The sequence below is a fragment of the Abramis brama genome, assembly GCF_963993115.1.
Source record: "Abramis brama genome assembly, chromosome: 16".
Taxonomy (NCBI): Eukaryota; Metazoa; Chordata; class Actinopteri; order Cypriniformes; family Leuciscidae; genus Abramis; species Abramis brama.
In genome coordinates, this window is record NC_139978.1 from 7,776,153 (window position 1) to 7,790,884 (window position 14,732).

The 14,732-nt window shown below is 38.5% G+C and overlaps 1 protein-coding gene across 2 annotated transcripts in view; it reads right to left on the minus strand.

Moving 5' to 3' along the window:
• ntrk2a (neurotrophic tyrosine kinase, receptor, type 2a) overlaps positions 1-14,732 on the minus strand; it is a 47,003-nt gene that overhangs the window by 12,265 nt on the left and 20,006 nt on the right. For both annotated transcript variants that reach the window (XM_084087625.1, XM_084087624.1), the window contains exon 12: positions 351-539. In XM_084087625.1, the coding sequence (XP_083943751.1) occupies positions 351-539 (189 nt within the window). The remainder of the gene's footprint in view (positions 1-350; positions 540-14,732) is intronic.

Here is a 14,732-nt window from a genome sequence, read left to right on the forward strand (position 1 = left end):
ATAAGTAACTTTACAACTACATATCAACTTATTGTACTAACCCGAACAGTAACCTAACAGTCTACTAATACTCTAAGGGAATAATAATCATTCCCTGAATAATGAGAGTTAGTTGACATCTAGTTGCAAAGTTACTTATATTTAGTAGAATGTCTAAAGTGGACCATTGAAATAAAGTTTAAAACAATATATTAATGTTGGGGGGATGTACTTATTTGAAATGGTCTCATTGCAAAAAAAATCCTGACATAATTCATAATGTTAATTTTTGTAGTCATTGGGCTAACATTGTTTCATAGGTTGGCAAGACACAAATGAAAAAACAAAGACAGACAGACACAGGTACTCACAGGTATCAGATTTGAGAAGACTGCTGGTGCTGCGGAAGTACTGCGGGTTCTCTATGACGGGAATCTTGGTCATGCCGATGATGACGGCGTCCGCGTTCATGTCAGAGGACGAGGGTGTGTTAGAGCCATTGGACACATGATGAAGAGGGCTGGCAGAGTCATCGTCATTACTGATGACTGAGGAAGGACCTGTGTCAAAGACAAAGATTTGCACTCAGAACCAAAACATTTCTTTCCTGGCAAGAGTACTGCAATTAAAATGTCATTTTTATTGGCATCAGGATTAAAAAATGTTTTGCCACCATACACTTTTGCAAAGGAAGTTTAATATTCTGTGCCACATTAAACAATCGCTTGATCGAATGTTCCAACAAAATTAAACAAAAAAAATGATACATAAAAACATCAGAAATGTTTAACTAAAAAAAATCACTGCAAGGTCTCTCAGGGACAGCAAGCCCATTTGAAAAGATTGACACTGTTCCAGTTTAAAGTCAAACGTTTTGGCAGAACCAGAAAGGAAAAATGTAATACATGGAGGAAAAAAACAGTGGGGGGCTTCCTGCCTGACAGAAGATTTGTATGTATAGTAGGGTCCATAACTCTGAGACCACAATGAAAATGTGGGGCTTGTTTTTTCATTAAAAGCTGGAAATAAACAGAAAGGTAGGATTCTGAACTTTTATATAAACTTTAAAATGTAAAATGAATATGAAACATTTAAAATTCTGCACTATTTCTTGGTCACTAATTAAATTTGGGACACTGACATCCTGTGACTCGATGGTCAGATGTTCTTGATTTAACTGAAGCGCAAGATGCTCTTTGAATCGTTCTCAAATTATGCTGGAAAACATGATCATCATGACCAACACAAACTTCTGGATTTTATTTATTCATTGACTTAGACTGAATATAAAATATTTAAAATTCTGTGTTATGTCTCGGTCACTAATCAAGTAATTTGAGACACTGATATTGTGCTACCTCTTTTTTTTGTTCAGACCGTCAGATGTTCTTGATTCAATTGAATCACACAGTGATGTTTGAATCATTCTCAAATCATGCTGGAGAACAAGATCATCAGGTTTTATACAAACTTGTATAAAAGTTCATGCAGCTCAAATTCTGCTGTCATTAAAGCAAAAGGGGAACATAACCAATTCCAAGATTAATAAATACTACAGACAAGACCCCCAAAATCACAGTGTTCAGCCAGTCATGATACTCAATCAGTGTCTGAAATCAGTTTTCTGTTGAAATTGGAATAAAACACAAGGAGCCAACTAAAAGAAATGAATAGTGCACATGTAAACATCTTCAAGAGCCAAAAAAAACAAAATGTTTCAACAGAATTGCCATCAAGGGTGTAATTGTTCCATTTCCATGAGGTTTACAATATTTTGCAATACATCTATCATGAACTATTCCCAGGAAAAGATACTTTGCAAAAAAAGCATTTTAGCTGGAAATAAAGTTTTAAAGTTGACTTATTATGCCCTTTTACAAAGTCTTGATTTTGTTTTTGGGGTCTACTAGAATAGGTTTTCATGCTTGAATGTTCAAAAACACATTATTTTCACATATTTTACATTATTGCAGCACCTCGATTCCCAGTCTGTCAGTAACGTTCTGGGCTTTGTTTCCCAAAAGCATCGTAAGCTAAGTTGATCGCAGGGACCATTGGTGGCAATGGTTTTACGATCTACTCATAGGCTTATGATGCTTTTGTGAAATGCAGTTCATGTCTCTATGAAGCCCCTCCTTCCGAAAAAGCGCAATGTGCTCTGATTGGTCGGCTGGACCAGTGTGTTGTGATTAGTCAAGCGCTTCGAGCGTGTATAGGAAATGTCACGCCATTTACCATAACCGTGAGTTTCAACATACTACTAACTCAACTCCACCAGGCCCCGCCCCTTTATTCTGCGTATGCCTTAGGGAGGAATTATTTAAATAAGGAATACTCAAGGGGGCAGGGTTTCGGAAAACATTGAAGCTTCCCCGGGCGCCGCCATTGATTAGCGGACCATCACCTGCTGTTACCATTCCATTGACTCCCATTCATTTTGGCGTCACTTTGACAGCGAATAACTGAGGCGTTTAAAGACTCCATTTGTCCATTATTTATTTCTAAAGAAACACGAAAATGTATAAAAGGCTCCATTACCTTGTATCTTATGTTATGGCCCCGTAGAAGCAGTTTTTGTAAAAATAGGCTAACGATTGCGTCATACCCACGCGACTCTCTGTCGCACAGTAGAGAGATTACCGTATGGACAGGAGGAGAAGCTCGCGGGCAATCGGGGGGACGTGGAGGCAAAATGACAAAGTAATTAATCAGGATACTTAGCAAAAGTGGCTCCTGCTCCTAGCTCATGGACCGCTCCTACACACGCTCTCCGTCTCTGCAAGTTTCGGAAGGGAATGATTCAGATTTCTCTTGGCACAGCTACTAGAAGACAGACGGGTTGCTCACGTCACATCTACGTCGTCAAGCTTTGTTTGAGTCTGCGCAGTACGCTCGACCATCAGGAAGTGAGATCTAATTGACTTCACTTTTCTCCGTTGAAGCCTATGGGGTCGCTGTGTCCAGTTTATATACTGTCTATGGGAATACTGTGATGTGTTCGTTCGAAGAAAACTCAAGACTACAATGGAAGCGTTTCAGGGAGTTCGGAAACAGTGACACTGACATAGAGAATAACTCCCTCTGGAGTGACTTGGTTCTTTGGAACTTTGCAGACATGTTTCATGCTCAAACAGCAACATTACACACCAAAGAATGTTGGGAAAAAGTACCAAGGGCCAAATAAGTATATTTTTAAGTTTTAGATTAATTTTTTTTTTATTGAGACTATAATTTTCTTCCATGCTTTTATTTATTGTGAAACCTGTGTATCAATATATCAAACTACTATACATTAGTTTTAAGTTTATATAAAAAATATATGGTAACACTTTCTATGAAGCCTGTATTTATAATCAGGGGTGCACATAACTTTTTTTGGTCTGGATCTCAAGGGAGCAACTGGAGCACACTTATCCTACAAGCTGTTGGCATCACTTTCCTCCTGACTGCTCTCCTCATTATCTTCTTTTCTCTTGAACATTGTAGATGATGATGATGTTTTTTTTATTTTATTAACCATTAATGACACAGACAACAGCAGGAATATTAGGCTGCTGTCACTTTAAGACCGAATGCACGGACCGAATACACTGACATACATCCGGTTTCTTTCTCAACTGTTCACTTATGACATAACCAAGAGAATACTTGTCGAGACGGGTATTTTGACATAATTTTGTGTGCATGTGTCAGTTCAAGCGCAAGTAAACGCGAAAGAGGAATCAATTCGGTGTTTCGGTGTCGCTGTCTGAAACGCATCTCTCTCTCTCTCTCTCTCTCTCTCTCTCTCTCTGCGCGCTTCGAATGTGTGAGGCTGTGCGCACAGATAACAGCACGCAAGTCCCGATTTTCACCTCTTCTTCTGCATTTAAAATCATTTGAATGTGCAAATTGGAGAGACAAAATACGTCCAAATGATAAACTTTCACTCTATGATGGTTAAACTTATCAGTTAATCCACAAATCGCATGCGTGCCGAACCGTGGGACTTGATCCGTATCATCATGGTTCAACTGTGTTCCGTTGCACCCCTTAGAATTAATGAACACACTTATCATCATGATTGCTATATTACCAGAGATGGAGAAAAATCCAACTCCAGTAAGTAAATGTCGTTTATTTTTACCACACATGCGCACCAGTTATGTGCACCCCTGTTTATAATGCATTATACGGGTATTCTTAATGCATTATAATACATGAATAACGTCATATAAACAACCTTATAATACATTGTGTCATCTTACAAATAATCATAACAACAGGTACAATACATTATCATACTTGCCTATTTGTGGTTATAACTTTTAAGAGTACAATGCATTATAACAACAGATAAAGCCTGCAATTATAATGTATTATAAGGGTAATTTTTTTTCCAGTAGTGTCTTGTCTTAAGATCAGTGGTTTGGCTGTCTTTGTACAAAAACAGGACATCCACCAATCTTAACACGAACCTCATCCATAAAGTGCGCATAAAGGGTTGATAGGAATGTTGTTCCAGGACCAACAGGATGTTGATTTTGGAACATCTACTTGAACATCTAAATGTTAAGTTGCATAACAGTAACAGTGCACAACAGTAGGATGAACAGAAGACAGAAACATTTCCGATCATTTAATCATATCTTAAAGGAGAATTCCGGTCAATTTTAACATTGAGCTAATTTTTTTGTACATTTGGAGTGCTGTCAGTACAGAGAACAACAACAAAAATCAGTGTTGCCTACACCGTGTTATCCTCTTTTTAAAATTTGCACCCTGTTGACTTCAATGGGGCAAGTTTTAAACCTGCTTTTAGCCTCTTAACATCCTTGATGTGTCATTACAAGTGCACAGCCAATGTGAGTGATTCCTTCAGAGTGAACACGGGTGAATCTGACTGCAGTAGATGTGAAAGATATGAATAAAAATGATGTTATTTAAGCCAGCGCAAATACCTGTATTTACATCCTGTTTTCGGTCGAAGTCCAAAGTAGTCGATTGTCGAGTTCACGCGCGTGATCATAGGTAACTAAACCTATGCGCGTGAACTCGACAATCGACTACTTTGGACTTCGTAGTCCACAGATTCACCCGTGTTCACTCTGAAGGAATCATCTAACATGGCTGGGCACTTGTATGACACATCAAGGATGTTAAGAGGCTAAAAGCAGATTTAAAACTTGCCCCATTTCTCCTTTAAAGCCATGTTCCTCAGGTGTCAGATGCCATATTTAATATGAAGGAAATGTAAATGAGGAACAGACATAAAGTCCCTTCAAATGTTTGCATTGTCCTAGAGCGATAGCTCATAAAAATAAAAAAATGTGTTCTGCAGAAGAAAGAGACAGAAAGAAACATTTTGTATGCATCTTAGGCCCAGTTTGCACCCGGTATTAAGATGAGTTTTGGTTGATTGGATGACAAGTAGACGAGGGAGACACATTCCCGTTTAAACCTGGTGCTTTAATCCGTCTCTTCTGTCCACTTTCAACCACTTCTGTCCTGATTTCTTCGAGGGGCGGGTCTATGGGTGGGTAAATGTATGGGTTTTTCAGATCTTTTGATCTAATGGACAAAATAAGCTCATGCATTTTACATATGAACACGACTGGAGACGACGAAAAACATACGGAGAGCAGCAGCTTTCATTTCTGCTCTGACTGTGTGTGTGAGTGTGTGTTAGAAATCAGGATTGTTGAGAGAACATTGCTTGGTAAGTTTTTCATCTTCAAACCAAACTTGGATCTTTAGCCGACAAAGTTTAAATCCCGTCTGACTTGAGCTCTTCCTGTAATGAATGCATTAGGTCAGTAGGAGGAGAGAAGACGGTCTTTTGTGTCTGTTCGAACACATTCGACCACATGAGTGTTTACACTATGAAAGCAATCCTGTCGAATGTGTTTTCGACTACCTCTGGAAGTGGTCGAAAGTGGACAAGCTCAAAACGTTTTAGAAACCATTTACACCTGTATTTAGTGTCACCCACTCATGATCCGACTGACCAAAATGCATCTTAATACCACGTGTATACAGGGCCTTAGAGCACCTCCTGCACAAAGTCTGAGTTTGATTGCTATTCATGTTAAATATGTCTTGGTGGCCATTTTGACTTGTTATTATATAAATGAATGGGTAGCTATTCCATAATTAAAAACACATGACCAAGTAGATCCATCCGTAACCCTGCCTGATATTGTAAAAAATATTGTTGAAGCCGGTAATTCCAGCCCAAAGCCGGTTGCTCCATGACCAACTAAGTGATCCAGGAACTTGTCTTACGTGGGTAAATCACATTAACCATGACATCATCTTCCTTCTTTACTCTTAGATTGCCAACTGCACTTCTACAACAGAGTTATTCATCAGTAAGTAAAATATAGAGACTGTCAAGACAGAATATTTGGCTTAAAGAGTCAGTGGCATGTTGAATGATATGGTGGCGGTAGAGGTGCATTAGCCTCATTGATATCTGAGAAAATAAAACAGGAAACTGGAGATCAGCCGTGTTGCGATGACCCCTCTGATGGCACATGACAGCTTAAAGCATTTACTAGAAAACCCAAGCGTCTTGTTACCAGCAAAAGTGTCTGTGAAAATAATGAACAGATTTTACAGGACGTCAACACCGTTTTACAGCTATTATGACATCATCTAGAGCTGGAGAAGGCACTGATGGCTGTACTAATGGGGCGATTGATTGGCTCATTGCCACGGCGGCAAGTTCTGGTCCTTGAATTTGATTGGCTGAGTGGCGTTCCAGCAGTGCTGATATACAATCCAACAGCACTGCGACTTTTCCCTGTTTTTATAATTACACTTTTCTGTGTTTGCAGAGTATACTATATCAAAGGTTTGGGGTCTTTACGATTTTTTTATGAAATAATAATTTTAAAAAAGTTTCTTCAGCTCATCAAAAATACAATAAAATATAAAAAATACAGTAAAAACAGTAATATTGTGAGAATTTGTGACATATTATTGCAGTTTAAAATAACTGTTCTCTATTTTAATATTTTAAAATGTAATTTATTCCAGTGATGCAAAGCTGAATTTTATATTAATATTTTATATATTATAGTCTATTATTTTAGATATTTTATATATTAAGCATACATTATGTTATATATTATTTATATATTAAGCATTTTAATGTTTATATTTATATATTTTTATCAACACACAAAGGCTTCACATGGGTTTGATTGATTGCCATTCGGTTTAAGTACTTGTTTCACTGCAAAAATCATTGCAAATGGAGTTAATCGACAGGGGTCAGACTGCAGTCTGGTGAGGGTGAAGAGGGCAAAATAATGAGAGAGAGGCAGCAGACGAAAGAGGAGACAATCAGGAGTGACCAAGTGATCAGGGGTCCTGACATTACAGCGCATGAGCCTGAGGCCGGACAAAACTCAGGCCGTTGTATTGATTCTCTCTGCTGTTCAAGGGGTAATTGAATGTTGAAGGTCTCTTGAGATACATGACACTCAGTGATTTACATGATGCTGTCTTTGAATCGAAACTCACAATTGTCCTATTCAAACATGATAATCCACCTAATACAATTACATTGGGTTAAAGCTATCAGCTTTGTAACACTACTGTGGTTTGTGCATGGGCTTATATGAAATATTCACTCATTAAAGCCCCCATGAAATGGCTTGACAAATACAGTTTGGTAGTCGATCATCAAATTTGAACTTTGATATTGTATCTTCATATATTATGAAGTAAAGGATCATGTTCTATGAAGATATTTTGTAAATTTCCTACGATAAATATATAAAACATTTATTTTTGTGAGTGAATGGACTACTTTAAAGGCTATTTTCTCAATGTTTCAATTTTTTTGCACCCTCATATTCCAGATTTTTAAATAATTGTATCTCGGCCAAATATTGTCCTATCCTAGCTTATATATTCAGCTTTAATGTGACGTATAAATCTCAATTTCAAAAAATGTACCCATGTGACTGGTTTTGTGGTCCAGGGTCACATATTATTTATGAAAAATAAAAACTGTCGGGCGGGACTTGATCTTATCCTTGGGGAATTGATTGGATGGTTGTGGTTTGCTATTGCTGTGATCTCATGTGAGTGACAGGTTGTAACTCACATGTTTATTTTGATGAGAAGTTAAAGGAATAGTTCACTTAAAAATGTAAATTCTGTCATCATTTACTCACGCTCAAGTTGTTTCAAACTTGTATGAACTTCTTTCTTCTGCTGAACACAAATATATTTTGAAGAATGTCGGTAACCAGACAGTTGATGGACCCCATTGACTTAAAGTATTTTTGTTCCTGGTTACCGACATTCTTCAAAATATCTTTGTGTTCAGCAGAAGAAAGAAGTTCATACAGGTTTGAAACAACTTGAGGGTGAGTAAATGATGACAGAATTTACATTTTTAAGTGAACCGTTACTTTAAGATAACTAAGATACAGGAAAACAACAAACTAACTAAAAGTTCTTGACAAAGCAAGCAAAAACCGATCAGGCCACACGTTACATTACACCCCCCTCCCGGATAGTGCCTCCTGGCACTGTTAACACAAATAACACCGAAGTGGTGGGAGGAGGTGCTATTATCCCCAAAGGGGTGGGAAGGAGGGCCAGGACCCCCAGGTGGAAGACTCCAGGGAAGGACTGATGGAGGGAGAAACCAAGGAGGAACCACTGAGGGGCCAGTGGAGGCCACGGTGGAACTGGCAAACATGAGCTCGCTGGAGGGCTCAAGGCAGTGTTGACCAGGGCGAATCTGCAGACCGAGGCGGAGTCAGGTGGGATGAAGGACCAGGGCGATGTTGCAGGCACTGAGGGCCAAGGCAGAGGGTTGGGGGACCGGAGCTCGATGGAGCCGAAGGGGTGAAGGGCTGAGGTGTACCGGTGATGGACACTACTGCGGACAGGCCGTTAGAGCCGAGGGGCCGAGGAGGACTGGCGACTCATGAACAGAAACCAACAGAATGGTGCTTGGTTTGAAAGTGACTTTGGTGTGTGGTGCTTCATGCATTACTATACTACTGACAGTGTATTTTTGGCAGCAAAATTTAGCTAAAATATGTGAAATATGTTAATATAAACTATTAAATATTTACATAATATATATAAACGGTTTTCCTACTTTTAGCACACAAAAATGTAAAATAGACTAAATGTTCGAACACAGAAATGCAACAAGCAGAAGTGAAAATCATTGGTTTGTTTTCAGCTGTTTTAAATGAGGACATTCAGATGCATATTTAGTGAATGTGCCAAAATACACACAGATACTCTCAGGCTGAATCCAGAGCTCTTGCACACATTTGTGTGTGTGTGTGTGTGTGTGTGTGTGTGTGTGTGTGTCCAGTAAGAAACCCCAGCCAGTCTACACACTCTTAAACTCTTTTTCTTGCTAGCAGAGAGGAAGTGATCTATCGATCAGAGGAGTTAATGAGAAGAGATGGATAGATGGATGGATGGATGGAATGATGGATGAGGGGTGGGAAGGAAAGAGCGTTGAGAGAGGACAGCAGCGGATGGATTGTTTTCAAGATTGGATTTCGGTTACACAGCAATACTGACTGGGACCCCTGTGCCGAGCGCTCTTTCAGGCCAGAACATGAAGAGGAAAATATCATATTCCCAAAAATAACAGAGATTGATCGTTTTTCTCGCTTTTAATGCCTGCTGCTATTTTTAAAGACCAAAAACACCCTCATCCTCTCGTGTGACAGTAAAACTCCAGCCCCTCTTCCTTCTGAAGACCCCAAGGTCACAGGAAGTTCAAGTAACAATGGAAAACACTCTCTCTGTCTTCCTCATGTTGCATTCACATTTTCTCACTGGTCTGGGATGAAAATCTATCCTAAACCCCCATAAACCTAAATTAAGAAAGTTAAAAATAAACTGTGCTCTCAGATCTTACTCATATTTGATACTGTGAATGGTGACCAGGGCTGTATTCACAATTAATACTAGCATACAGTATGTATACTTTATTGCATAGTATATACTTTATTTGGTTATACTACAGTATGAAAAACACTATTATGGAATGATTAATGCTGTCACATGACCTTGTCACGAACACAGCAAGTGTAAAAAATCTTGGCTGTTATTACTTCTGGTTTACTCGTTACACTGGAAATGGAAGTTCAAGTCAGATGCATTGCATTGTGGGATGCACATTTTGGCAAATGTACACTACCATTCAAAAGTATGGGGATTATACTAAATATTCAATATTTAGGTGTTTTTTAAAGAAGTCTCTTATGCTCATCAAGGCTGCATTTATTTGATGAAAAATATAGTAATATTGTGAAATATTATAACAATTTAAAATAACTGTTTTCTATTTTTATATATTTTCATTTATTCGTGTGAATTCAGTTAAGCAGCCATTACTCCAGAAATCATACTAATAAGCTGATTTGCTGCTTAAGAGACACTTATTATTATTATAAATGTTGATAAAAAGTTCTGCTGCTTAATATTTTTGAGGAACCACAAAACTTTTTTAAGGATTCTATGAAGAATGGAAAGCTCAGAAGGACAGCATTTATTAGAAATATATATATTTTTTTTCTGTAACTGCAAGTTTTTACTCTTTACTGAAACTTTTGGTCAAATGAATGGATCCTTGCTGAATATAATTATTAATTTATTTTAAAACAAATCCATCTGACCCCAAACTTTTGACGTATAAATACTGTGAGAAATATATATAGTAGCCTACATAGTAACTAGCAAGAGACCTATGGCCGTACGCTTTTCCAAACATAGCCCAGCATTCCTCCATGAGCATTTCTCTTTGAAAGAACATGTCCAATGAAAACGCAGATGGACAGAGATTCTGAAAGCAAACTTCAAAATCATCAAAATCCTTCACTCCAAACATAAAATTACTGGAATGTTTGTTATCCAGCAAAGCTTTTTAAAGTGAGAGTACTAATGATTTTCTTTTCGAACCATGTGTCATCACATTGGGTGTTGTTTAAACTGGAGTGCATCACTCAGCATGTTTGAAGGCAACCACATAGTCCAAAGGTGAAAAGTTAGATTGAGATATTTTTTAGAGACTATACTTTTACTTGTCTTGTTTTTGGTCACAGAGTTTGTTGAGAGATTTGTCTCGACTTCTTAATCAACACGAGACCCTTTGGATATTTTCCGGGTATAGAAAAGAAAACATTTGTCGTAAAAAGAGCATGTTCACAGGGGTCAGAGGAGGGACTGTGGCTCCCAGGAATGGAAAGAGAAATCATATCGAGAGAACAGATGTTGTGAACAGAAGGGAGGACGGCAACAATCTAAATAAAAGTGTCATGCAGGACATTGGGGAGTGGATAATGGGCTGCCTAGCAGGTTTATACATAATACAACACATTATACGACTGAAATAGGATTACAGAAGATTAGATTAAAAGATAAACTGTCCATAAACACACCTCAAAAATCAGCTTTTCTGTCCTGCAGGTCTACAGTTACAGTGATTTTCAGCCTCATATGCAACCCGAGGTGGCTAATTCGTACGATTTTAGCTAAATTGTAGCTACATATTTTACGTGTTGGCCAAATCGTATGAATTCGTATGAATGACCTACCCCTGACCCCGCCCCTAAACCTACCCATCACTGGGGTTTAGAAAAATCGTACCAATTAGCCACCTCTTACTCACTCGTACAAATTTGTACGAATTGGTCGTGAGATAGCGTTGTTACACGCCACGTATTGCGTACGTAGATGAACTGCCCAGATAACACTGATCTCTGTTTTACCTACAACCACCAAGTAACTGCCCAGCTGTGGTGAGGCCGGTTGTGTTAATGCCAAGCCCAGGGCCGTCCCAAGCATGAGGAGGGACCCAGTGGGAGTTAGAGGAAGGGGGGCATCTTCATCCGCTGGGGTCTGTTCGTGTTCGCCGTGTGCCCCCTAAAGCCCCTTTGATAAACGGTCCTGGCCATGCCTTTATCAAACTGCCACTCACAATGAAGTGAAAAGGGACAAAAAGCTGGTTTCAAAAGAGCTTTTCATTTTTCCGAGCTGCACCCGGGAACTTCAAAGTCACCCAAAGGTCTTCACAGAAATGCCGAAAACTTCACCTCACAGTTTCTGTGTCTAAGCCAATCACCGCCTCCGAGCTGCAATATCATACTGCATTACGCCTTTCATTCTTGACATCTGTGTTTGTGTGCGAGAGAAAGACACACAGAAAGAGAGAAAAAGAGTAGGAGGGGGGGCAAAAGAGGAAATTCTTCCACCTCCACTTTGGGACATGAGACGGATTGTTTTTTTATGCGCGTTGAAGAGCGTTTCTGTCAGGGCGACTAAAGCGATGATGACGTCCAGACACAAGCAAGCAGCAGCGTGTTATTTGAAGTAATGCATTTTATTAAATGCAGCGGCATCTCTTGCTTGTTTTCATGATATTTTGATAAATCATTTGATTTGCAATCTCATTTTGCAGAAATAACAAAACTCCTGATGAGCTTGGGGTTGTTGTATCTATAATACATTGTATTAACAAAATCAAAACTCCAAAAGTCTATAGTATATATATACACGACACAGTAAATCAAACAAAAACAAACATAAAGATAAAATCATTTTATGAATAAAATTATGTAGCTGTGCATGTCCAGTTAAAATGAACTACATTTTACACTTACTGTATGTTAGTGAGTCTATGATGTCTAAAATTAAACTTTTGTTTGTACTGATAAACAACGTGCACACTTTTCGCAAAATACAGTGATTAAACAACTGCGCAAATGCAGTTTTATTTGAAAGGTTATTTGTCCCCATTTTACTTCCATAATGTGATGAATTCCTGCACAAAACAGCATCTTCCAAAAAGTTGGTGATGGCCAAAAAAATTTTTTCTCGTCTGATCAATCGTTCCCTGTAAGACCATGAAAATGTTTTAAGAAAGTAAATCACAGCGACTGTGATTTCATGCAGACTTTAAGGATTTTTCAGTTGCGGTCTGATTTTCTGCCTCAAATGAATTGAAGATCCCGAGTGTCAGCTGATACTGTTTTAGTAATAGTGGCCACAAATCTTCACAATTTAAATTATATATTAAAAGTGTGTTATCTGCATTTTTACCATACATAAATATGAAAGGATATTTAGACACTGTCTCGTACATATTTTTTTTGTGTGTGTGTGTGTGTGTGTGTGTGTGTGTATTAAAATGAGAACACTGTCTCTTTTCACACATATGTGTCTGTTTTCAGTACGTGCAAATCTTTATGGTTCAGCTGTCACTTTGCTATCTGGTCATTAAATGTGTGAACAGGGTGAAAAAAGGCCCATCTGGCATGATTCATTTATGAGCGACTCCATTTGGGTGAGATCTGTCCTTCTCTCTTAAAGCATCAAGGGTTCATTTGCCCACTGACACAGATTCTAGCAGCTTACAGTAAACCCAGTGACAGATTCACCCATTTATTCCTCTCAGCACAAGTACGAGACCAGGTCACACCATTCCCCCACTGCATGGGTTAGTTAGAGAACCATTCTTCTGCAACAACCAATAAGAATCCACCCTGTCTATAGTGAGCTATCGTATGATTGGCTAGATGGCTTGGCGTGTTGCAGGTGGGGTCAGCCATAAACCTCTCTCCCAAAATGGTCCATAAATTCTCGGTCCAGTTCAGTCTGGTGTGACCACAGTCATTCTTATCTCGCCACAACCTCGACGGGAACATTGTGAAATAAAACAAAACCTAAAAAGAAACCAAAACACAACAAAACAAAACATAAAAAACACAACATAATGAACACAATATAACATACAAAAACAAGAAAATATATAAAGCATTGCAAACTGAATTATCTAATAATAAATGAAAACAGAGAAAAAGGGAAACTTTTTGGAATGCATCAGTATAATAATCAAACTGCTAAAATGTTATTAGCATCTTAGAGGTTAAAGTCAAAAGCTGTGTTGCAGACGAACAAAAGAGGGATAGTTAGTCCTAAACATGCTGAAAGTCGCCGCAGAAACAAAGTTGTGTTGTTGCAAAGTGTCGCATCCCAACACAGTGTGGACAGTCAACAATTTAGATCAGATTCCAATCGGATACACAAATAATGGGACTTGGACTGACAGTGTGAACACAGCCCTAGTGATCGCTAACCAGAGAGAAGACAACACAGGCATTTTTTAGGCATGTTTGTGCGTGTTGTGCATGTTACACAAGTGAATGTGTGTGTGATCTCAGCTAATGGTGATTCATGCTCTGTGAGAATGATTCATCGTTGGAACAGAGTAACTATGACGCTTGCAACTATGGCAACTATGCATGTGGTGGGAAGGCAGGTCCACCCCCAAGTTCTTAACACACAGACACACACTTTAAGAGCCGAGCACACTCTGAATGACAGGCGGAAGTCGCCGTTCGGTAATGAGAGTTTTCAGAACGCTAAATCAGGGCTTATTCTGTTCGTCTTAAAGAATTCAATGAAATGAGACCCTTAACCCTTACCAGACAAATATACCACTAGCAATCTAATCACTGATGAAACAGAAGAATGAAAGGGTTACTTTAAATGGCATCTCTTTACATTGCAGTGCCAATTACACATATTACATGCTATTAATTATTAAAATGTTTAATTACAAGCAGATCCACAAAATGCTCTTTAGTTATATGATGTAATTAACTAGTAATTACAATGTAATCACATAGTAATATGAAAGCTAATGGATTCTTTTCAACTAAGTTGCATGTAGAACATTCTGGGTTCAATATAAGTTTTTGCTATGATGAGTCAAAAAT